The sequence below is a fragment of the Rattus norvegicus genome, chromosome 7, assembly GCF_036323735.1.
Source record: "Rattus norvegicus strain BN/NHsdMcwi chromosome 7, GRCr8, whole genome shotgun sequence".
Classification (NCBI taxonomy): domain Eukaryota; kingdom Metazoa; phylum Chordata; class Mammalia; order Rodentia; family Muridae; genus Rattus; species Rattus norvegicus.
In genome coordinates this window covers 32,496,705-32,520,081 of record NC_086025.1, presented here as the reverse complement: position 1 = coordinate 32,520,081, position 23,377 = coordinate 32,496,705, and the positions used below count along the sequence as shown (strand labels likewise).

General features: G+C 40.1%; 1 protein-coding gene across 7 annotated transcripts in view; it reads right to left on the bottom strand.

The window, feature by feature from the left end:
* Positions 1 to 23,377, bottom strand: part of Eea1 (early endosome antigen 1) — a 167,528-nt gene that overhangs the window by 88,727 nt on the left and 55,424 nt on the right. For all 7 annotated transcript variants that reach the window (XM_039080107.2, XM_039080106.2, XM_063263461.1 and 4 more), the window contains one exon: positions 452 to 544. In XM_039080107.2, coding sequence (XP_038936035.1) covers positions 452 to 544 — 93 coding nt within the window. Of the gene's footprint in view, positions 1 to 451; positions 545 to 23,377 lie in introns of those variants that run through there.

Genomic DNA, 23,377 nt, shown 5'->3' with positions numbered 1-23,377 from the left:
TTCTTAAAAATAAATGTAATACAACTTAAAAGGCTTTATAATTGAAATGTTAAGCTTATTTACATTTCTACTAGTTTTTAATAAGTTGACGAAGATAAAGTAAAATTTAACAGGTCATAAGTAAAATCAGAAAATACTGGAAAATGTAACACATAACGTAATACTTAATTAACAGTTTGTAACACTACACGCATATACAAAACACTAAAATATTCTTCATTAAACTGAGATGGTGACACAAAAGACAAACTGGTAGTATTAATTTTCAATCTTAATATACAGTTTTTCACTCTTACAGCCAAATATTGGTATGCTTTTATAAAGATAACTCAAAATTGTAATAATATAATTTATAAGAATTTTCCCCATGAACATAATCTGTTTCCAAACATTACTATATTTGCTAATTTCCATTAAACGGTGAATTTTATTCTCTATTAAATTTTCATACCTCTGAAGAACTTTCATTATTGACATCCACCGTATTTATAGGAGTTGCTGATGAATCTAAATCAGAACCTTGAGAGCCAACTCTCCCAGGAGTCTGAAACAGAGAGGAAAGAAAAATAAAAGTTAATTTATTATATTAATATAATGTGTTGATATAGTCACATAAGAAAAGTGAGTGACCCTTACATTCATTCTGGCTAAAGAATGACAAGGAAGAGATGCCATCTTGTGTATAACTACGTCTTAACACAGAGAGATGGATGGTCCCAGCCCCATTCAGAAGAGCTCCTATGGATGCACACAGGATGAAGCCAGCATGCTTTCCAATGGAGAGGACAAGAGTGGAGCATACAAGAAGAGCTGCTACTGTACCCTGGTGCCTATCCAACTGAGGAAAAACAGAATTTTGAAAAAATGTTAAAGATGAAATATATAAAAAGCTAATCTCTGACCAAAGATAAAAGAAAATGAGGGGAGCTAGACATAAGGTGTATCCATTTAGTACCAAGACACGCTATCCAAAATGATGGCTACATGAGTACCTTCCAGCTCCAAATAAGCCAGGCAAATGGCAAGTAAATACACAGAAAGGAGGTAGGGAACTGATTCTACCTCAGGGTAGGGCAGAGTTAGCAGCATCCAAGTCCCTGTGCTTTCACTTTCTCCTCAGGCTTATTTCTCAGAATAAAAACAGCTGTCTCTGACAAAATAACTCAACTAACAGAAACAATAGCATACTGGAAAAACTATAAAATTAAACACACAAAGGACATCTATATCTACTCCATGTGAAATCTTTCGTTTCTTTCTCCCCACAGAGATCAGAAGGCTAGGTCTTAAAACTTTGTCCTCAGTGTGAAGGCTACCCTTTCTACTGGGAAATTAGCCTGAGAAAGTCAGCTAAATATAGTTTAGGGAATGACCAAAATAGAGTGGTACTGATGACAATGATGTCACTTCAAAGAAGAAAAAGAGCCTAGGACTCTTGAAAACCCACAGGACTCCATCTGGTGTATCACACTGACACTTTATCATAATGCTCTGTTATCTGTCCTTGGGCAAAAGTTGGGGACATCTTCCTGAGTAGAGACTGGGGTCGGATTTTGAACCTATAGTCTTCATTCTGCATGGACAGTTAGGCAGCACTGGAGTGGATGGCCGTAGGCCTGCACTCATCTCCCTTCTTGCTTATCTCCTTCTTTTTGTCTTTATGACTCTTCTAGCATATCTGTGTTTTTTTTATCTGGACTAAGACACATCAGGTTCTTCTGAAACCTCCGCCATATGACAGGTGATTTTTCCAAATGGCTCTTAAGGATGATCCCAAACTTTTCAAGGGATTGTTCTCCCGTTGATGAAGTTTACCCTCTGTGTTTTAAACACTTAATGATATGCACTTAATAAGATGTCTCAGTGACATCTATTAGGAAAGAGATTGGTGATTATTAGTCTTTGTCACTGAGGGTTTGTTTTGGATTTGGGATTTTTGTTTTTATCTACTACACTGATATCAAACAGCTTTACAGAAACAGAAAATTGGTGGGGGAGGATGTCAAAAGTGAAGTGCTACCCTAGCCCTTTTCCAATGACCCAATGACCTATGCCTTAATGATCATGAAAACAATGGTATATTGATCTAAGATTTCTTCTACTCTGGACTTAGGAAAAGACATATTTTTCAGAAGTAGAATCCTCAGATTTCTCGTCTTGTGTGAGGGCTAAAGTTGTGCTTCACATTTAAAATATTGTGTTTAAGAAATCTATAAAGCAATAATGTCTCTAACTGGAAACCCCACTTGCCAAGGACAGATAACATCCTGGAATGCTAGGGGATACTGATCATTTAAGTTAACAAGCCACACATTCTCACTTCTGTACACAAAGTTGGTTGCCACAACTACACAGGGATGTCTGACCACACATAGGCTGCAGGAGATATGTAGACAGGAAGTACATCAACATGTATGCTTGCCCCTGATTGGACAAAGGCAGGAAAGGCCTTGTGGGTTTTGCCTTTATAAGCACCAGATTAATATAATTTGCAGCCATTCTCTGGGAATCCTGGGTACAGACCTGGCGGGTGTCTATCATCCTGAACAGTATTTAATGAAGCTTGCTTCAAACTTGGCTCAAATGGCTTTACTGTACTCATTGACTGACCATGAAATATTTCCACTTGAAGAATAATTTTCAAGCTTTTAACTTTCTATTTTAAGATTCTGTCAATATAACTCATCCAAAAAGTAATTTAAGAATCTTTCCCAAATCAATATACTAAAAAACCAGGTTTGGTGATGCACACATGCCTGTCCTACTAGCATTTGGGGAGTCTGAGGAATGGAATAAAGAAGGTTAAAGCCAGCAGAGGTACCATGGAAAGCAACAAGTTCAGAACTCTGACACAAGGAGCACTTAAGAGTAAAAAGGAGAAACCAGACAACTCTGTTCCAAACACAGCTCAGTAATGCAAAGACTTTGAAATATTAAAAAGGAAAACTTTTCAAAACAAGAATTCAGATCATCCAAAATAAAAAAACAAACAGCAATTATACAGGGTTCTGGGACCAAAACCAGATAACTGCAATCCCATTCTGCATGAGGGACCAAAGGTGTCACCTAAGACAGTAGACAGAAAGAAGCTCAGCCCACTGGGAACTGACAGTGGACAGGGCTACTGCTCTTTGCCATACATAGAAACTTTTGAAAACACTCTAACTCCACTCAATGTTTGATTAAAACTTTTCTAGGAGCCGGAGAAAGAACACTCCATACAGTGAATTAGCTATAGAAATGAAAAGTTTTATGTTCTTTATTCTTCTTTATTCTTTGTTATGTTCAAAACAGAGATATGATTAAAAAACTAATATAAAATCTATATAAAAACAAGAATGGATGATATAATTCTGAACTTACAAATGCATGAAGTACCAAGTTTATGTCACAGGTTCAATGATATAAAAATGTAAACACAATGTAATTAAAAGGTAATCATGTAAGATGATGATTTTCATGTTAGGATGTTATCTTCTATCTTTCATTTTACTCAAAGAGTGGATTAATATGTTTTTATAGACCACTTACCTACCTCTTTCCAACATGTTACTAGTTCTGTTGTAATACTTTTGAAAACCTTTTAAAGATAATTCCTTCCAAAATGAGCCTGATACAAGATTCAGATAATTATAGTTGACACACATCTATCATTAACATCAAATAGACTAAGGAAAAAAAAACTATTTTCCTAAACACAATTAAACAGAGCCAAATGGGTAGACGTTTTATAATCAAGTTTCAGTTCTCTCTGGGTGCCAATGCCAGGTCCTACAGCTTACTAAAATCTGGCACTGCTGGGGCATTCTGCAAACCACACAGGGTAAAGGATCGGTCTCAAGATTTCCCATTCCTTCCTGATGGATGACATCTCCAAGGAGCAAATCCCAAAGTTATCCAAACTTCTGCCCACTGACCATAAGTCAAGGGTTCCCACAACCCAGTCTCTGGTTCAGTAACTTGTTAAAAGAGTTCCATGAACCCAGAGAAACATCTGACTTATTTTTACTCTAAAGGATACAAGTGAACAGCCATGTGAAGAGGGTTTAAGGGAAGATCTGGATGAATTATGAGCAAAGGCATTCTTGTCCCAGGGGAATTTGGGATATTCTTACAAGTAATGGAAGTGTCTAACAGCTCAGACATTCTCCAGGCTTCTATTACTTAAGCATGACTGATTAAATCACTGTCGTTGGTGATTAACTCAAACTCTAGGTTGGAAGGTGGAACTCAAAGTTCCAAACAAGAGTCTTTGGTTAGATTTTCTGGCAATTGACACAGAGAATTATGGTGTTTTTGTTAATTTGGCAATCAACAAGAGAGCCTCAGGACAGCTACCCACTCTGGCCTACCCCTTGTATAATCTGTAACTGCACAGTGGGCATACTAACAAGTGACAGGAATAGCCTGGGGAAGTGATCTTTGTTCTAAAACTCTGTAAAACTGAAACTTATCTCATGACTAGGTGGTATGAATCAGACAAGCCTCATCTGGTCTACCTGCTAGGAAAAAACAATTAACTGCCCATGCACACCACCCTTAAGTCAGCTTCTCGGCTAACTCTGCAGCAAGGCTTTAGTAACAAGAGCTCTCTTCTCACTGAGCAGCTCTCCCATTCAAGTTCCCTTCCTTTCAACAACTTTTCACTTTACCACCCAGCCTGTCCTGTCCAGCAGCCAGACTCAGTCTAGTAATACAACTAGTTCCTAATCTGAAACGATTAGGGAAGCATCAATTATCACCCCATGCTGGGCCTGATAATAAGGCAGGACTGCCCCAAGTTCACAGCCTGCTTTACCAACAGAGTAAAGCAAATCCAAGGCCAACTCCAGTTGTCAGGCAAAAATTTGTATCAAAACAAAAATTTTAAAAAGGAGGACAGGGTTTGAAGAGGTATCTCAGTAGTAGAACACTTGCCTGGCATGTGCAAGGCCTTGGGTTCAATTCCCAGTACCAAAGAGAGAAAGGGAGGGAGGGAGGGAGGGAGGGAGGGAGGGAGGGAGGGAGGGAGGGAGGGAGGGAAGGATGGATCAAGAATCAAGCTGCTCTTACTCCTATTCCTGGAGATCCCAAAGGCTCTAACAGTCTGTCATAAACTAAGAAGCACTCAACCATACATTTCTTATAAATAACATCACATCAATAACTGCAGTTAAGAAACAAAAACATTCATGATATTTAAACAAATGACAACTACAATATGTAGACTATCCTAGATTGTTAAGAATATGCGATTGGCTGGTTTGACTAGGAAGTAAGATAATGCAGCATTTGTCCCTGCAAAACTGTTTTCAGTGAAACACAAACTTGAAAAACAAAAACAAACAAAATGAAACAAAAATCACCATTTTGTTGGCCAAAAAGAAACAGGGCTGTTATCATTATCTACTGTACATAACAGCACCTAAAAAGAACTACTGTCTGCCCTGTAAGATTAAATCAGAGGTTTGCTTTGAAACAAAATGTTGATCTATTTCAGCCTAGTAGTTTACTTACTGAAATTTAGATAATCTGGGCTGAAGATATCAATCAATGGTAGGACAGGGGTTCAGCAGTCACCTCACAACCCACATGATCTCAGCCAGACAGGGATAGTTTACTGAGTACATGCCCCAGGACTGTCAATCAGGGCCACGACTCAGGCTTGGGAGCTGACCCGTGACACTGAGTTAAGATCCTACAGGGTTTTTAAGCCTAAAATCCACAAACATTTGTACCAAGTTATTCCACTAATCGGGATTTAAGGATAGGGAATTCCCTTAGGAGCATGTTTTTGTTGTACACTTATCCTGATCTCACTGGTTGGGATATTCAACTGTGGCAGGGAACTTGCCTTGTCTAACATTCATGTCTTAACTTGCCAACCTCCTGGTCAATTACCTACATACACATCTCTTTCCACCAAATACGATGTCAGTTCCCAGGGAATTTGGGAACTTAAACTTTACTCGACTCCTACTCAAAATGGAAGTCTTACTCGAAAAAATTTCTTGTATTGGTGCAGGTGTCTCTTATGTTTGGGTCCATCCCAGGGACAGCTTATAAAGGTAAATACTGTAAAAGCTTATATACAGGCACAGGAAGTGCTGTTGGGTGGTTGGTTTGGATCCAAGTCTATTGTAGGTAACTAAACAAAACAGTTCTACTGACTTCTCTCCTGACTGATTTCCAAGGGTACAGAACATAAAAGAATATGTAATCAACTTGGGCATGAGAAAGTCTCCTAGTATCAGCAGAAACACATGTAAGAAAGTTTCCTTATATTAGTAACAGCATCAGGCTAGCCAGGTAGCAGTTACCTAGGCCATCTAACCCTTAATATTTTACCTAGATCTTAAGAGTAGAGTGCTTGCCTAAGCATGTTTAAGATCCAAGCACTGCAATATAGACATACATAATTTACATGTCAGAATCATACTAGCACTGCTATGAGAAAGTCACCAGAATCAAAATGGAATCATTTATATGAACCCTAAGAAAACATAAAGCCGTGAGATTATTAAAGAAAAATTCTCACACAACTAGTGTTAACTATCACAAAAGGTTTCAGAACCACTACTTTACACAAAGATCAGCACAGTTTTATGCATACAAACAAAAAAAAAATACTTCTGCATCAACATCTGCCCAGCAACTTGGACTGAAATTACATTTGTTACTAATCTTTGTAGCCAATAATTCTTATTTCAAAATATCTTATGTAATCTTCCTAGTGCTTTTGCCTTTAAAATTCTTCCTTTGTCTCAACCTCTTTGAACATGTTTATAGTTTACTATAGCAAATTATTGCCACTGCAATATTATCTACAGTTTATTACAATATTATTCTATAAATTATTTACACCCAGAGAAATGATCAAGATTCTGTGGAGACTCTTCTCTGACTGCTGTGTAGATTGGCAGTTATCATAAAGAATAAAGAATAAACCAATAGCTACAGCTTCGGAACACAACTGAAAATCTTCATCTAATAACAAAGAGCTGAGAGAAGTGAGACAAACATCTAGTAGTATGTGGGTATATGATACAAATATTTGACAGATAAATAAGAAAAGTTTTTCTAGTAGCTGGTGATTCTGAGTCACACTTCCTAGGTCCCCATACAATACCCCTAACTCTGCACATGATCCTACATTAGAGAAATACATCAAGCAGACAAAGGCAAGCTCTTGAGTGGGAAATCCTTAAGTCACATTACAATCTAAATTATTACAAAAGATACAGAACTGCCTGATGCAGAACTACTAGGTAAGGTCTCACCCACTTTAGAAGCAAGCAACCCACACCATCTTAAAGAGCCAAGGAAACCCACAGAAGCCAAGCTCGTGAAAGACTAACCTCACAAGAAAGTAAGTATGCTCAAAATACATTTTTCAATTAAAAAAAAAACTTAGAAAAACACAGGTATTCCTGTCGTCTAAATAATATGCTGAAAATTTGTATGTTGAAAGTTATGATGGGGTTAAAGTTAGGATCTTTAGGGGCTGAATTAGTAATCTGGGTTGTAGCAAAACATCTGAGATTGGGTGTTCTATAAAGAACAGAAACTTATGGCTCAAGGTCTCTCTCTGCTCCTTCACAGGACCCAAGTATAATTCCAAGTGGCCACATGGCAGCTCACCACTGCCTGTAACTAAGTTCAGGAGATTGGACACTACCTCTGACACCCTCAAGCACCAGACACACACATAGTGCACACATATATATGCAAACAAAACACCCACACACACAAAATAAGTAAATCTTTAAAAAATAAGTAAATGTCATAAGGATCTCTTTTAAAAATGTAGCTTTTAGCAAAAATCTTGCTACTTATATTTCTTCATCATTCCAACATAAAAACTAATTAGGCTAGGCACCCATGGCACATGCCTCTTATACCAACACTCTGGAGGCAAAGGTAAACAGATCTCTACACTGACAGGCTATACTGAATCATGGTAAGAGGGAATCTTGCCTCGTGAACCAATTTCCAGACTTGAGTCAGTTTGCAGACCAAGAATCCATTGAAAGATGGGACTGCCAGGGTCCCCTGAGGAAGAACCTTGATTTAAAAAAAAATACCTAAGAGTTTTACTGCTAGTCTTTTTTGGAATCTAAGGACTTTTACAAGGGTAAGTATATACTGTGAGCAAAGAAACTCAGACTTTCTGGCTTCTATTGGGCACTAGTTCATAACTGACACTGCTGATTCCAGTAGGGGTTTGTGAAGTTGAGTTGATTAATGAAGTTTTGGCTGAAATCAACTCACAGGTCTAGTGGGTCCTCAAACTCTTCCTGTAGTTATTTCCCCGGTCCCAGAGTATATAATTGGGATGGTATACTTACAAGTTGGCTGAATTTCCACACTGGTTCCCTGACCTGTAGAGTGAGGGCTACTGTGGTTGGAAAGCCAAAAGAGAAGCTACTGGAGTTGTCAGGGAAAACAATCAATCAAAGACAGTAGAGAATCCCCGGAAGAACTACAGAAATCAGTGCTAGCATCAAGGAGTTAAAAGATGCAGGGGTGGTGGTTCCCACCACATCTTCCTTTAACTCTTCTACCTGGCGAGTGTAGGAGACATATGGATAATGGAGAATGACTGTTAACTTAGTCAAGCAGTGACTCCAATTTGCAGCTGTGGTATCCTTACTTGATTAGCATGTCTTCCAATACATGCTATATAGGTATTGATCTAGCAAATGTCCTTTTCTAGGTACCTGTCCATAAGAACCATCAGAGAGCAACAATATGCTTCCAGTTGGCAACACCAACTTCTACAGTTTTACCTCAAGGGTATATTAACTCTCCTGCCTTGTATCATAATTTAAGGATCTTGATCATCTGTCTCTTTTACAAAATTTCACACTGACCCATTATATTGGTAACATTATGCTGACTGGCCCAAGTAAGCAGGAGGAAATAATCACTCTGGACTTGTTGGTAACAAACATGCACATCAGAGGACAAAAAATAAATCCAACCAAAATTCAAGGGCCTTCTACCTTAGTGAAGTTTTTAGGAGTCCACAGGTGTGAGGCATGCAGACATATTCCTTCTAAGGTGAAGGATAAGTCATTGTACCTGGCCCCTCAAACCGCCAAAAGAAGAAGAGGAGGAAGAGGAAGAAGAAGAGGAGGAGGAGGAGGAGGAGGAGGAGGAGGAGGAAGAAGAAGGAGGAGGAGGAGGAGGAGGATGAGGAGGAGGAGGAGGAGGAAGAGGAGGAGGAGGAAGAAGAGGAGGAGGAGGAGGAGGAGGAGGAAGAGGAGGAGGAGGAGGAGGAGGAGGAGGAGGAGGAGGAGGAGGCGGCGGCAGAGGCGGCAGCAGCAGAGGCGGCAGCAGCAGCAGCAGCAGCAGCAGCAGCAGCAGCAGCAGCAGCAGCAGCAGCAGCAGCAGAACAGTTAGTGGGCCAGTTTGGATTCTGGAGACAGCTCATTCCTTCCATGTAAAGCACTGCCAAGAGTTTCCAGGCAGTTTCCATACTTAACTACATAGCTCATTATATACTCTTTGGGTGATTTCACTTATTAAAACCATAATCCAGACCACAGCTATCCTTCATATTTTCCTGTTCTTCTAAGTGTCCCTATCTGAGTGCCTTGCAAGCACTTCTAAGTCAGCTCTCAGCTGGGTATTATAATGGCTCATACCCTATAATCCCAGCATCTGAAAGGGAAAGCAAGAGGACTGCCATAAATTCAAGGCCAGCACAGACTACACAGTGAGTCCCAGGCCATCCTAGGCTACAGTTAAGATCATGCATCAAGAAAAAATGCAGCTCATCAAAACCAAATTAATTGTCTTTTCTGGCAAACCTTTTCCCTATCTGCATTCCTTATCTCAGATTGCAAACCTATGGCACTAATCCTGGCAAACCCAAGCCATCATCCTTAGCGATTTCCTCTTTCTTCCTTAACTTTCACATCTAATCAACAAGCTAATTCAAATTCCTCCATGAATTTGGAGTCTATCTGACATTCCTTAGCTACTTGGCCACTACACTACCTCAGTTCAAACTGTCATCTTCTCACTTGGCATATTAAAGAGAAACCTAGGGCTGGAGAGATATCTCAGTGGTTAAGAGCACTGACTGCTCTTCCAGAGGTCCTGAGTTCAATTCCCAGCAACCAAATGTTGGCTCACAACCATCTGTAATGAGATCTGATGCCTTCTTCTGGTGTGTCTGAGGACAGATACAGTGTACTCATATACATAATATGAATAAATATTTTTAAAAAAGAGAGAAACCTAATATTATATCATATACAACCACATCTACATCACTAGGGCTTCCTAATAATCACACAATGAATTTGCCAGATTGCCTGAAATTCATCATAACCAGAACCAAAACTTTCATTCATCTCCATTCACTGCCATCCCAGGAGTGGGAAGTAATATTTGGTTAGGTGAGTTAATAACATCTTTATGAATTAAAAAAAAATCTCAGGGAATCTAACCAAAGATAAACAGGACAGGTACAATGGTACATGCCTATAATCCTAACATTCACAAGGCAGAGGAACCCAGAGTTCCTGACCAGCTTGGATCAAAACAACAAGAATCCTGAAACAGATTTTAATTACCAGGATTCAGTGCAGCACTGGCAACAGGTAAAAGGAAGAAGCTACCATGGAAGGGTAGAGAAACAAAATACCATCTATACTAGTCAGGTTTTATGCAAAGGAAAGTCTTGAAACATTCTTCAACATGAAGTGAAAAGCATCATGCTGCGTGAAAGAAGTCAGACAGAGGATTAATACTGCATGTCTGTACTCACAGAGAACAGTGTCATTCACTGGTGGCAAGAAACGCAATAGTGGAATTGTGGTTGCCAGTGCTGGGGAGACAAGAGGACTGGGAAGTTACTGTTTTATCAGCACTGGGTTTCACATGAAGATGAAAAGGTCCTACCAATGAATAACTGGAATGAGTATACAGTAATGTGAATTTAATTAATGCCACTGTGTCTTATATATTAAATGACAGAAAGTTAAATTTTTTATATTATGCTATGTTTTTAAAATGTATTTTTCACTCATTTTACTTTTGCTGTTTATAATTTTCCCCTTGATAAGTGTGTATAACTGTGTATGCCTGATGGGGCGGGCAAGGATGGAGGGCTCTAAGTCTTGCGTGTGCCTGTTAATGTATATGCAGACATGTACGCAGAGAAGCAAGAAGTCAATGTCACTCATTCCCCACTTCACGTTTTGAAACAGGTTCTCTCACTGAACCTGGAGCTCAACAAGTTAGCTAGACTGGATGACCAATGAACTCCGGGAATCCTCCTAACTACACCTCACCCCTCTCTTTCCCCCAGGAGTGGGGATACAGAGTCTTGCTGCTCTTAGGTGGGTGCTAGGGATTCCACTCAGGTCCTCATGTTTGCCACAAGCCCTTTAACAACTGAGGCATCCCCACACACACAGCTGCCTCCTAAGTTTTTGAGATCTCATGAGGTCTCATGAAGTTGCCCAGGCTTGTCTTGAACTCACTCTCCTAGCAGCCTTCACTCGAAGGAAGTCCAGGTAGTCATACCCATCCCTGGATACCAGGAACTGTTTATTTTATTCACAGGTTTTTAAGAGAAAGGTTGTCTTGTTCTGTGTCTTGCAATAGTGAAGATTTAAACTAATGTTTCCCATAGTAGCTAAGTGTTCTACAACCGAGCCCCAATTCCAGCTCCAACTTATTTTTCATTTTCTAAGCACAACTGATTATCAAGTTAATGGCATGAGTGTATAGAGAAAATAACAGTATTTAAGAACATATAGTTTAACTATATACTCTTACTGAGATACTGTGTAAGGATAGAAAGAACTACTAAAAAGAATACAGAAAAATACTTTTCACTCATTTTAGCAACAGTATTAGCAGTTACTATGAAGCTTTTTATGTGTATTTTAGGAAAAGTGTAATTACTATTGAGAACGGTGGTGGTCTGAGTGAAAACAGCCCTCACAGGCTCATGTTGAATGTCCAGTGCCCAGTGTGTAGAACTGTTTGATAAGGACTAGGAGGTTTGTGTGTAACATGTAAACCCTCTGAACTGTTAAGCAACCCCCCAAATTAAATGCTTCCTTTTTATAAGTTGACTTGGCTATAATGTTTCTTCACAGCAATAAAAAAGTAACTAAGATAAAAATAGACAACAATATAAAATTAAAAGCATATGTAAACCAAAAAGCAATGGCCACTTTATAACTTTACATTAGAATATGTTTTATTGTGGTTGCCATTTAAAAATTATATCCAGAAGACCAGGCAGGCTGCCCATAGGCCTTCCCCACTCTGTCTGTCCCCACCACCCCAAACTCCAGCTATGTCCCAGCACCCAACTCAGGGGCCACCTCCAGCTCAACCACAGGTCACACCTGCCAGAACACCAGGTAGGCTCCCCAAGACACTCTCCACTCTGTTCCCCCAGACACAGCAACAGAACACCAGGTAGGCTCCCAGAGACACTCTCCACTCTGTCCCCCAGACACAGCAACAGAACACCAGGTAGGCTCCCAGAGACACTCTCCACTCTGTCCCCAAGACACAGCAACAGAACACCAGGTAGGCTCCCCAAGACACTCTCCACTCTGTTCCCCCAGACACAGCAACAGAACATCAGCTGCAGCCTCCTTCCCCACTGTCCAAACTTCCCATAGATCCCATAGGTCATCGTCCCTGACACTGGCTCTGCCCTTCCCCCAGCCTCCAAAACCAGCAAGTACTTTCCTTCCATGAACATACCAACTGAGCGAGCGGATCATTAAAATAGGAAGCACACACTCTCTAAAAATCCAGAAAGGAAACACAAATCAAGGAACAAAACACACTAAAGACAAACCCAGAAATCAGCACCTAGCCTTATAATCATCCCAAACCCAGATTTCTCTAATGAGCATAGATGCAAAAACACCCAATAAAATACTTGCAAACTGAATTCAATACATTAAAAACATCATCTACTATGATCATGTAGGCTTCATCCCAGAGATGCAGTGATAGTTTAACATATAAAAATCAGTATATGTAATCCACCATATAAATAAACTGAAAGAGAAAACCCATACGATCATCTCTTTAAATGCCAAAAAGAATATTTGGCAAAATCCAATACCCTTTCAAGTAAAAGTTCCAGAGAGATTAAGAATACAAGGGACACCCCTAACATGACAAAGGCAAATGCTCCATCACTGAACTCTATCTCCAGCTTGAAGTCTCCTTCTTAAAGGAGACTGACAGACTGAACATGCAGTAGTCACACTCGCCATTAATCCCAGCACTCAGAGGCAAGTGGATTTCTGAGTTCAAGGCCAACGTGGTCTACAGAGGGAGCTCCAGGACAGCCCAGACTAAAGAATCTCAAAAAGGAAAGAAGGAAGGAAGGAATGAAGGAAGGAAGGAAGGAAGGGGAGAGGAGAGGAGGAGGAAGAAGAAAAAGAAGAGGAGGAGAAGGAATGGTAGTCATCAATTTGAAAAGATTCTGTACTGTATGATTCTAATCATATGATTTGGAAAAGGTAAAACTATGGAGCCAATTGAAAGATTAGTGTTTGCTAAGAATAAAGAAAAGGAAAGAAACACTCCAGCCAAGGAAGCAGATCAGTGACTTGCTCAACCATGCTCAGAGAAGCTTTTGTTCTGCAGCAGAGGCCCACACCCGGACATTATGCAGAGTGAGAGGCCTTGGAACACTTGGCCCAAACTGGGTATCTCCATCAAATCCCACCTCAGGACGCAGGGAACCATGTGGAAGAGGAGACAGAGTATAAAGCCAGAGGGGATGGAGGGCACCAAGACAAACAGAGCTCTCTAAATCAACAGCATCTATGCACATGTGAGCTCAGAGACTACCAGGTGGGGTCCTAGGAACTGAGAAGAGAAGTAGGCACATGCCCCCATCCCTAGCCCAGAAGCAACTCTGACTGATAACCAACTGCAAATGAACAGTTAGTTTTCTCCAGGGGAGTCTCCCTGGGTAAACAAACCACTCTTGAGGATAGAGTACACGCCTAGCGGTGGATGGTCAACCATCAAAGAACTCAATGGCATCGTTGGAAGTTCTTTATTTCATAATGTCACATGAAATGGTTTCCCTTTTTTTAATTTTATCTTATTTTTATTTTATTTAAATTTTCTTCTCTCTTTTTACTCTACAGTTCTTTGCACATATATTATGGCTTCCAGGTTAGTGTTTTTATGGGTTTCTTAAGTGTGCGAATGAGTGCATCTTGGCATCCATATCTATTTCTTGTGAATTTTCTTGAATTCTTTTCCTTCTACTTGTTTCTTCTGTCCTATTCTGATGAGTTAGCTTTTGTTTTATCTTACTACATTTTATTGTATTACTATCCCTTAGAAGCCTGATTGCTTTTAGAGACAGAAGGGGGACAGATTGAGACGGGATGGAAGTGGAAAGGAACTGGGAGGAGTAAATAAAAGAGAAACCCTAATCAGGATATATTATGAGAGAAAAAAATCCATTTTCAAGAAAAAGTAAAAAAGAAAAAGTAATTAGATCACACAAAATTTTTAGGGAAGCAAAACTCAGTGTGTTTCTTAGGGTTTCTACTACTGTGAGGAAACATCCTGACCACAGCAACATTTAATTGGGGCTGGCTTACAGGTTCAGAGGTTTAATACATTATTGTCATGGCAGACATGGTACTGGAGAGGAGCCAAGAGTTCTACATTGGGATCCCTAGGCAACAAGAAAAGAGTTACACTAGACCTCATCTGAGACTAGCATCTGAGACCTCAAACCCCACTCCTTAGTGACACACTTCCTCCAACAAAGCTATACCTATCCCAACAAGGACACAACTCCTAATAGTGCCACTCCCTATGGGCCTATGGGGGCCATTTTTTATTCAACTCACCACACTGTGGTAGTATGGTAGATACACACCATCATGAATTTGGGAACACGGTCTACAATACCAACAGTGAGCCCTAATGTACTATACTCTAAGACTGCAATAATGCATGAATGAAAGTCCATCTGTTGTGGCAAAGATCCAGCTACACAGGGTGCAGATGACAGAGAAGACGATGCACACGTGGGAGACCTCTCGCTCTTGCCCAGTTTCACTAGAATGCAGACGTACTCTTGAGAAGCACACTGTTTTAAAACTCCATGAGTTCTCTTTAGGATAGAAAAACGAAGTAAGTGATCAGCATGAAGAGCAGACACAGGCTGGACCTCGGCCTACCCTGTACATATATGCAGCAGATGTGCAGCTTGGTCTTCATGAGGGTCCCCCAACAACTGGAGTGAGGACTGTCCATGACTCTGTTACCTGCCTGTGGATCCTGTTTCCCTAACTGGGCTGCTTTGTCTGACCTCAGAGGATGCGTCCAGTCCGACAGTGACTTGATGTACCAGGGTTGGGTGGAATGGTGGGGGCCCCCCTTCCCAGAAATGGGAGAAGGGAGGGCAGGAGCAAGGAAGTATGGGGTGGGGGAAGGGCTGTGACTGAGTTGTAAAGTGAATACATAAATTAACGAAGAAAAACTTATTCTGTCTTCCTGGAATACAGTGAAACTCAGGGTCAAAATCAGCTCTAACATTTAGTAAAAGTTGTTTCATTGTTTTGGTTTGGTTTTTGGTTTAAGGATTTTTGTTTGTTCCTTTTTAAGGCAGATCCCACTGCATAGTTCAGACTGACCTTAAATGTATGATACTCCTGCCTCAGCTTCCCAAGTGCTGCAAATTTCTTTACATAAAGTTTTCAGTTGATACATACAGAAGGAATGAAAATTTTAAAAATGCAAATGATGGTGAAATTAGTCTTTCTGACTCAAATGATATCAAAAAAAAAAAAAAAAAAAAAAAAAAAAAAAAAAAAAAAAAACTCTGACTCTCTCCTTTCAGATAAGAAATACTTTCACAGGTAGAGAGATGGCCCCGTGCTTAGGAGCACTGGTTCCTCTTCAAGAGGGCTCATACAGCAGTTCAAAACCGTCTTTTAATTCCACTTGCATAGGGCCTCCTGACGATTTCTTTTAGCCTTCACAAAACCATACGTGCATGTGCTGCACAAACATATATGCAGGCAAAACACTTAGGCACATAATTTTTTTTAAAGAACACTTCCATTCTTTAAATTCTACTATGTACTTATTTATATTTCTCTGTAGATATACCTACCCTGAGAGCTGTGTTAGAGTTTAGATTTCATCTGTGTTTTAATGCTTGTAACTCTCTTAGTGTAGTAAGTCTTTCTTACATTAATTCTAGGCTGTCCATGCAATTTGCTTCAGCTAACAGTAAAACAACCAGAGACACAAGAAGACCTCAAACGTGCATTCGTGTATGTGTGTGCGTGTGTGTGTGTGTGTGTGTGTGTGTGTGTGTGTGTGTGTGTGTGTGTATCTGTGTGTTTGCCCCCATGTAGAGTTTTCTGATAACTAGCAGGCTGAAATACTGAGGGCAAAGGAGCTAGAGAGAAGAGAGTGCTGATAAATGCCAGTGCAGCCCCAGTAATCACAAAAAGCATACAGGCACATGTATACATGTGCAATCCCTCCCTCCTTCTTTCCCTCCCTCCCTCTCTCGCTCTCCCTCCCTCTCCCTTCAGGGAAGCAATAAACAGCCTACAAAAGTCATTGTACCAAACAAAAACAGTCCAGAACTTTCTAACAAGTGTCTCTACCTCTTCAGAGACAAAAATCACAGGGCCTGCTTGTGAATTTTCAGCAACTCTGGGACAACTCAGAGTTCTTTCCCTCCCCCATCATGTTTGACAATTGTTTCCTGTTTGATCCTACTTTTTCACATTTGCATACCCACATTCAGCCAAACAAGGCCTGGCAGGCACCCTGGTACTATCATAAATTTGGACCTTCCAGAGCTACAGAGCCAGAACTGCTACAAGGGCCAACAGAGAAAAAAAGGAAGGAAAGCCAAGTTCTCTGCTACAGCCGGGAGCTCCACCCTAGACGCTCCTCTACTCCTCCGGAGAAGCGGAGTTCAGTTTCCACCACTCCTGCTCATCAGAGGAAAGAAGACTCTCTTAAAGCCTGCCTGGGCAGCTGCTGGAGGATCCATGAGCCTAAAGCTTCTGACCTGTTTAGAGAGCTTCCTCCAGTGGCTAGGGGCAAAAGGTCCCATTTCTGCTTCAGCCTCCAAGTCTCTGCACTCACTCAGCTGCAGAAGGAAATTAATATTTTCAACTCCAAGACCTGCTTTCATATATTAATAAAAGATTAGCGTCAGCAAGATGGCTCAGAGAGGAAAGGTACTTGACACCAAACCTAACAACCTTACTTAGTTCAATACCTGAGATCCACATAATAGTATGGAAGATGAGAAACAACACCTACAAGCTGTCCTCTGACCTGCACATGCCAGCATGGCACCCACGCACACGTATATACACACACACACACACACACACACACACACACACGCACACGCACACGCTATTAATTTTCAGAATATGGCATTCATGTGTCTACTCAAAGTTCAGCTTGTAGAACTGAAAACTATTATGCAATACTTTATAACCTAACAAATTCTAATCTACTGGCTATAGACACCTGTATAAAACACAGGCTGTCAATTTCAACACAAGAGTGGGATGCTCAGTGGACGCCTTCTTCAATTACATGAGGCACTGGGTTTAATCCTTGGTATATCCAATTCAAAAGAAAGAAAGAAAGAAAGAAAGAAAGAAAGAAAGAAAGAAAGAAAGAAAGAAAGAAAGAAAGAAAGAAAATAAGAAAGAAAATAAATAAGAAAGAAAATAAATAAATAAGAAAGAAAATAAATAAATAAGAAAGAAAATAAATAAGAAAAATTAATTCAAAAACTAGAACAGAGAACTCATAAAATCAATATCTACTCAAATTGTAGGTGGCTGTCATAATTCCTGTTCCCAAGGAGATGCACTTGGAGTGAACTCTACATGCAAGAACTTTATCAGGACATGATCTCAAGGGCAACACCGAGTACACCGGGGAAGAAGTACTGGGTAAAGGGAGAGGCTGATCAGTACTGAACAGTGACAGATCTGCAATGGCAGCTGCAGCATATGCCTGCTAAGTTCTAAAACTGGGACAGTCCTTCGCATCAGTCCCTCACTAAAGCAAAGGGATATTTCTCTCTATCCGTCACATCCGCTAATAACAAAATATAGGCTGCTTCCAGAAAGAGGGTATAATCTTGTGGGGTTGGAGGGCTGCTTTTGTTTGCTATGACACTCAAGAAATAAGGGGAGGGGAGAGGAGGGGAAAGAAGAGGAGGTGAGAGGAGAGAGGAGAGGACAAGAGAGGACAGGAGAGAAGTTAGGAGTCATTCACAGCCTTAACTCTGGGCAATGGGAAGTGTGTCTCTACCCTAAATGGAGAGGTAGGTGTCACAATACTGTGGGATGCCATAGAAAGCTGTCCTGGGGAAAGAGGAGTCTCGGTTAGAAAAGAAGGTCCATATCTTCTGAAACAAACTTACTACCTGGCAGGTAGCAGATTTTCTCACTGGATCCTGGCTTTGCCGAAGACCACTGCCTTTTCTTAACAAAGGTGACAAAAAAGAACAAAACATTTCAAGATTTTTATATATAACATACCAAAAATTCTATGTTGTAGATTTGCAAATGGTCAGCAAAAATCATGGTTCTTCCTTGTTTTTAACTAAAACCTTTAGCCTGAAAACAACTTAAGAGATCTGCCAGTTAGAACCTTCATGGACAGGTGGGGAAAAGGAAGATGAGCAATTTTCTAATATCATATTGGTAGCAGAGGTAAAACCAGAACTAAGTGAATTCTCTGCTTTCTCTGAGCTTAAAATCTCTAAGCTTAAAATCAAAGCTTAAGGAAATCAAAATAACTTTGAGCAAGATTTTTATTACAATGCACAGAATTCCAACTTCCTCTATTATCATCTACATTTTCAAAATTATTTACATAAAAAAGTGAGTTTTATATTAAATAAATATCAGGGGTAGTTGACCCAAGGGAGTATTCTGTAATAAGCTAATGATAATAATAGCTAATATACAAAGGTTATAACAATCACAACTCCAAATACTTTTATATCACTGAATACTCACAATGCTGAGAACAAAGGGTAGTTCTCACTTAGTCAGTGGGGGGAAATGTAAGGTCGGAGAAGCTAGCTTAGTTGTTAAGATCACAAATACAGGGCTAGAGGGATAATTCAGTTGTTAAAGATGCTTGCTGCCAGCTTGCTGACTTGAGTACAAAGTATTGACTCCCCAAAGACAATGAAAACTGCAAACATAATAATAAGTAGGGCTGAGATTCCATCTGGCTTCAATGTTTGTGTTTTAAATATTAAACATGCTCTGTATCACATCCCTATACTACTTGTAAATTTTTTGAACTTTTCAAATTTTCTTGATTCCTGTCATTTACTCTCAAAATGAAACGTATAGATTTATTATTTAAAATAATTTTAGCCCAGTGTGAGGGCTCACAACTATAATCCCAGGACTCAAAGTTGCTGGGAATTCCAGCCAGGAGTTGCTGGGAATTTGAAGTTACTTTGGACAACATAGTGAGTTCCAAATCACCCTAGGCTACAAAGTGAGATTCTGGGATTTGTTTTTATTTTTTTTAAGTAATTAATAATAAGACCTAGCACTTAAATGTATTTTGGCACAGAATGGTTGTCTTACTTAGGGTTTCTATTGCTTCAACAAATATACCATGACCAAAATATAAGTTGGGGAAAAAGGGATTTATTTGACTTACACTTCTCTTGAAGGAAGTCAGGACAGGAACTCAAACAGGGCAGGATCCTGGGAGGCAGGAGCATTGCAGAAGCCATGGAGGGGCGCTGCTTATTGACTAGTTCTTCATAGCTTGCTCAGACTGCTTTCTTATAGAACCCAGGACCATTAGCCAAGAGATGGTCCCACCCACCATGGGCTGGGCCCTCCCCCATTGATCACTAATTGAGAAAATGCCTTACAGCTGGGTCTCACAGAGGCATTTCCACACCTGGGACTACTTCCTCTCTGATGAGTCTAGTCTGTGTCAAGTTGTACACAAAACCAGACTGTACAATGGTATAAAGCTATAAATCCTTAAAAAACTTTAAAGTATTATTTACATATGAAAGTTCAAATAAAATACCACTGGAGACCCTGGAAAACTTACACATTTGCACTTATATAAAACTTAACCATGGTTTGGTATTAAAAACTGAAATGAGAAAGGTATCTGGCTTTTTACTGAATTGCACCTACTGGCATGAATGGTGTAAAATGAACCATGCATGCTAGAGCTCCACTTGCCCTCTTCATTTTATACAGTCCAGGATCCCCTACCGCGTGAACAATCCCACCCGCAATTAAAATGGGTCTTTTCACAGCAATTAACTTAAGACAACCCCCTGTAGACATTCTCAAAGGCTCACCTTAACCCAAACAATTCCTCAAAGCTGCTCTGGAAGGCTTTCTTCCTATGTGTCCAGTTCACAATACTAACCATCATAGTTAACAATTTTTTAAAACAACAGGGTGGGCCAGAAGTATGGCTCAGTGGGTAGTCACCTGCCACCAAGCCTGCTGATCTGAGTTTTATCCCTGGAACACATGGTAGAAGATCACTGACTCCAAATTGTCCTCTGACCTCCATATGCATACCACAGCTTGTTCACACAGATACATGCTCATGCATGCACTTGCTCTCCTTCTCATTCATAGATAGATAGATAGATAGATAGATAGATAGATAGATAGATAGATAGACAGACAGACAGATAGATAGATGAACGCATGCATACACAAATACATAGATATAGACAGACAGATAAAGACAGATTTAGAAAAAAAATTTAAAAGCAGAAAGGCCAAAAGCACTAGTTGCTCAATCATGAAGACTAGAGTTCATAGCCCAGCACCCAAGCTAACAAACAACTGTGACTCCAGCTCCAAAAGATCCAACACCCTCCTCTGGATCCCACAAACACACAGACACATGTGAACCCATATATTCACAGATAAATACACACACACACACACACAAAACCCTTTCTAAATTCTTTGAAATTAAAGCTTTTTAATAAATATCAAATAAGCAGTGCTAGAACATGCTTTAAGGATGACAGGTAACTACCACGAATGTAATACTTCATTACTCTGCACTTCCTTTCCTCCATTCTTAGAGGATTACTGGTCTGTCCTGCTTGTTTCTGTGTCCTTGTTCATTTATTATCCCACTTTAAGATTCTCTTGAAAGTGAGTGAATGTGATGTAGATATCTCAGTGGCATTCTCAGTCCTCATTGAAACTGACTTCCCTTCAACATTCATACACATCTAATACGTCCCTCCACTTCTCTCCAAATGCATGACATGTATTCCAGCTGTCCACAGAGCATCTTCCTCTCAAATATTCTTCTACCTGCTTCCTAACCTTTGCCTATTCACCCATCATCTCAGCTATTCAAAATCTCCAGACTAAGGACTCCAAAATTTAGGAAGGGAGAAATGAAATAAATAAACTGCAAAAATAGTGCAGTAATACTTGGTGTGACCTTCAATCTCGCACTTAGGTAGATGTGGCAGGAAGCCCTCAAGAACAAAGCCAGTCTGGGCTATGTAACCATGAAGGAAAGACGAAAAAATGAAGATAGTTGGAGAGAAGAAAATGAGGGAAGGGAAGACAAAGGAGAAATGTATTTGCTAAAGATACATAATAAAACCAAAATTACATAACATTTGTCAAAACGTTGGCTAGCATGGTGAGCAAGCACATAATGAACATTCCTCCACTTAGTACCATGTAAGCCTGTAAAGCAGACACTATGTTCAAGTTACAGATACATCAGCTAGCTTTCAGAAAGTCTGACCATTTATTCCAAACTTACCCTCATGAGCAGCAACCCAAAAATTAAATTACTACTATTTTACTATAACAGTTAAGTACTATGAGATGCTTTTGGAGAATAAAACTAAAAGCAAATAACTCCTGGTATTAATTGACTGGGGGGAAGGGGTGGGGGAGATATCTGAGAAATCACAACCTAGGTTGTGAGAAAAATAATTAGTAAGAAATGGTCAGGTCTCTGTGTGTACAAAGGTAAGCAGAGAGAATATCCACAGTGATATGAAGGACCAGAGCACTAAGGTCCTATGTGCAAAATTGAAAGTCTAGACATCTGTAGAGAGAATCTCTTAGAAGTATCACCCGTCAATAAAACAAGCTGATGGCCAAGGAGCTGAGGCAGGAAACAGGAGGTGAAACACTGGCAGGAAGAGAGGATTCTGGGAAATAGGAGAGATATAAAGGAGAGATTCAAGAGAGACTCAGAGGGAGTTGCTGAGGAAGATGCTAAGGAAGAAGCAGGCCAGGAGGAAAGGAGAGGTAACTAACCAAGTGGTAGACAGAGAATGGTTTGAATGGATTAAAAGAAATTATGAGTTAGTCAGGGAGTGAGCCAAAGCTATGGTCTTGGCAACTAATAAATAATTCGTCTCAGTGTGATTGCTGTTGGGAACTAAGTGGCCAGTTGGAAAAAGCTTATTTATTATTTCACAGACATCTCCTACAGACATGCTTATGAATGGGGATATGAAGTGTCTTACAAAAAGACTCATGTGTGACAGTTTTGTCCCCAGTCGCTGGTGATATTTAGAAGTGATTAGATAAAGTCACTCACTAACTTTATCAATGGATTAACTGCAGCTGCAGGGTCTATGAGGAGGTGGAGCCTAGCTGAAGGAACTATGTTGCTCAGGCTGTACTTTGACAGGTATGTCTTATCCTTGGCCCTTTGTCTCTGACTCTGTCTCTCTTTCTCATTGCATGCTGGCCACTATGAAGCAAGCAGCTGTGCTCCAATAAGTTATCTCTGCCATGATGTATGGTGATGGAGCCAACTGACAAGACCTATGTCTCTGAAACTGTAAGCTAAAATATATCTTTTCTCCTTCATGTTGATTTTCTTAGGCATTTTGCTACCAGTTGCCTTGGATACCCCAAGATGTTAGGGATGTCAGAGCCTTGGGATACCTGCCGAGGAAGGCTGCTAACAGGGAGTGGGACCAGCTCAAAAGAAAGAAGTTTGTTATAGCCATCAAACATGAAAGGAGTTGGAGATCTGAAGAGCGCTTTGACATCTGATGTGGAGATGCAGAGTTTGGAATTTGCACGGGTAGTTTTCTGTCCTGCTTTGATCCAGTATTTCCTTACTACGATATTTTGGAATGGTAATGTATATTCTGGGATGTCAGAAGTATACGATCTGCTTTTTGAGTTTGATTTTATAGGGGATTACAGTTAAGAGACTGTATGGATCTCAGAAGAGACTTTGAACTTTGGACTTCTAAACATTGTTGACACTATAGACTAAGAGGGCTTGTGAAGTTGGAGTAATGAGGTAACAAATGTTAAAGCAAATCAAGTTAAATATTAGCAATACTCAGATATGG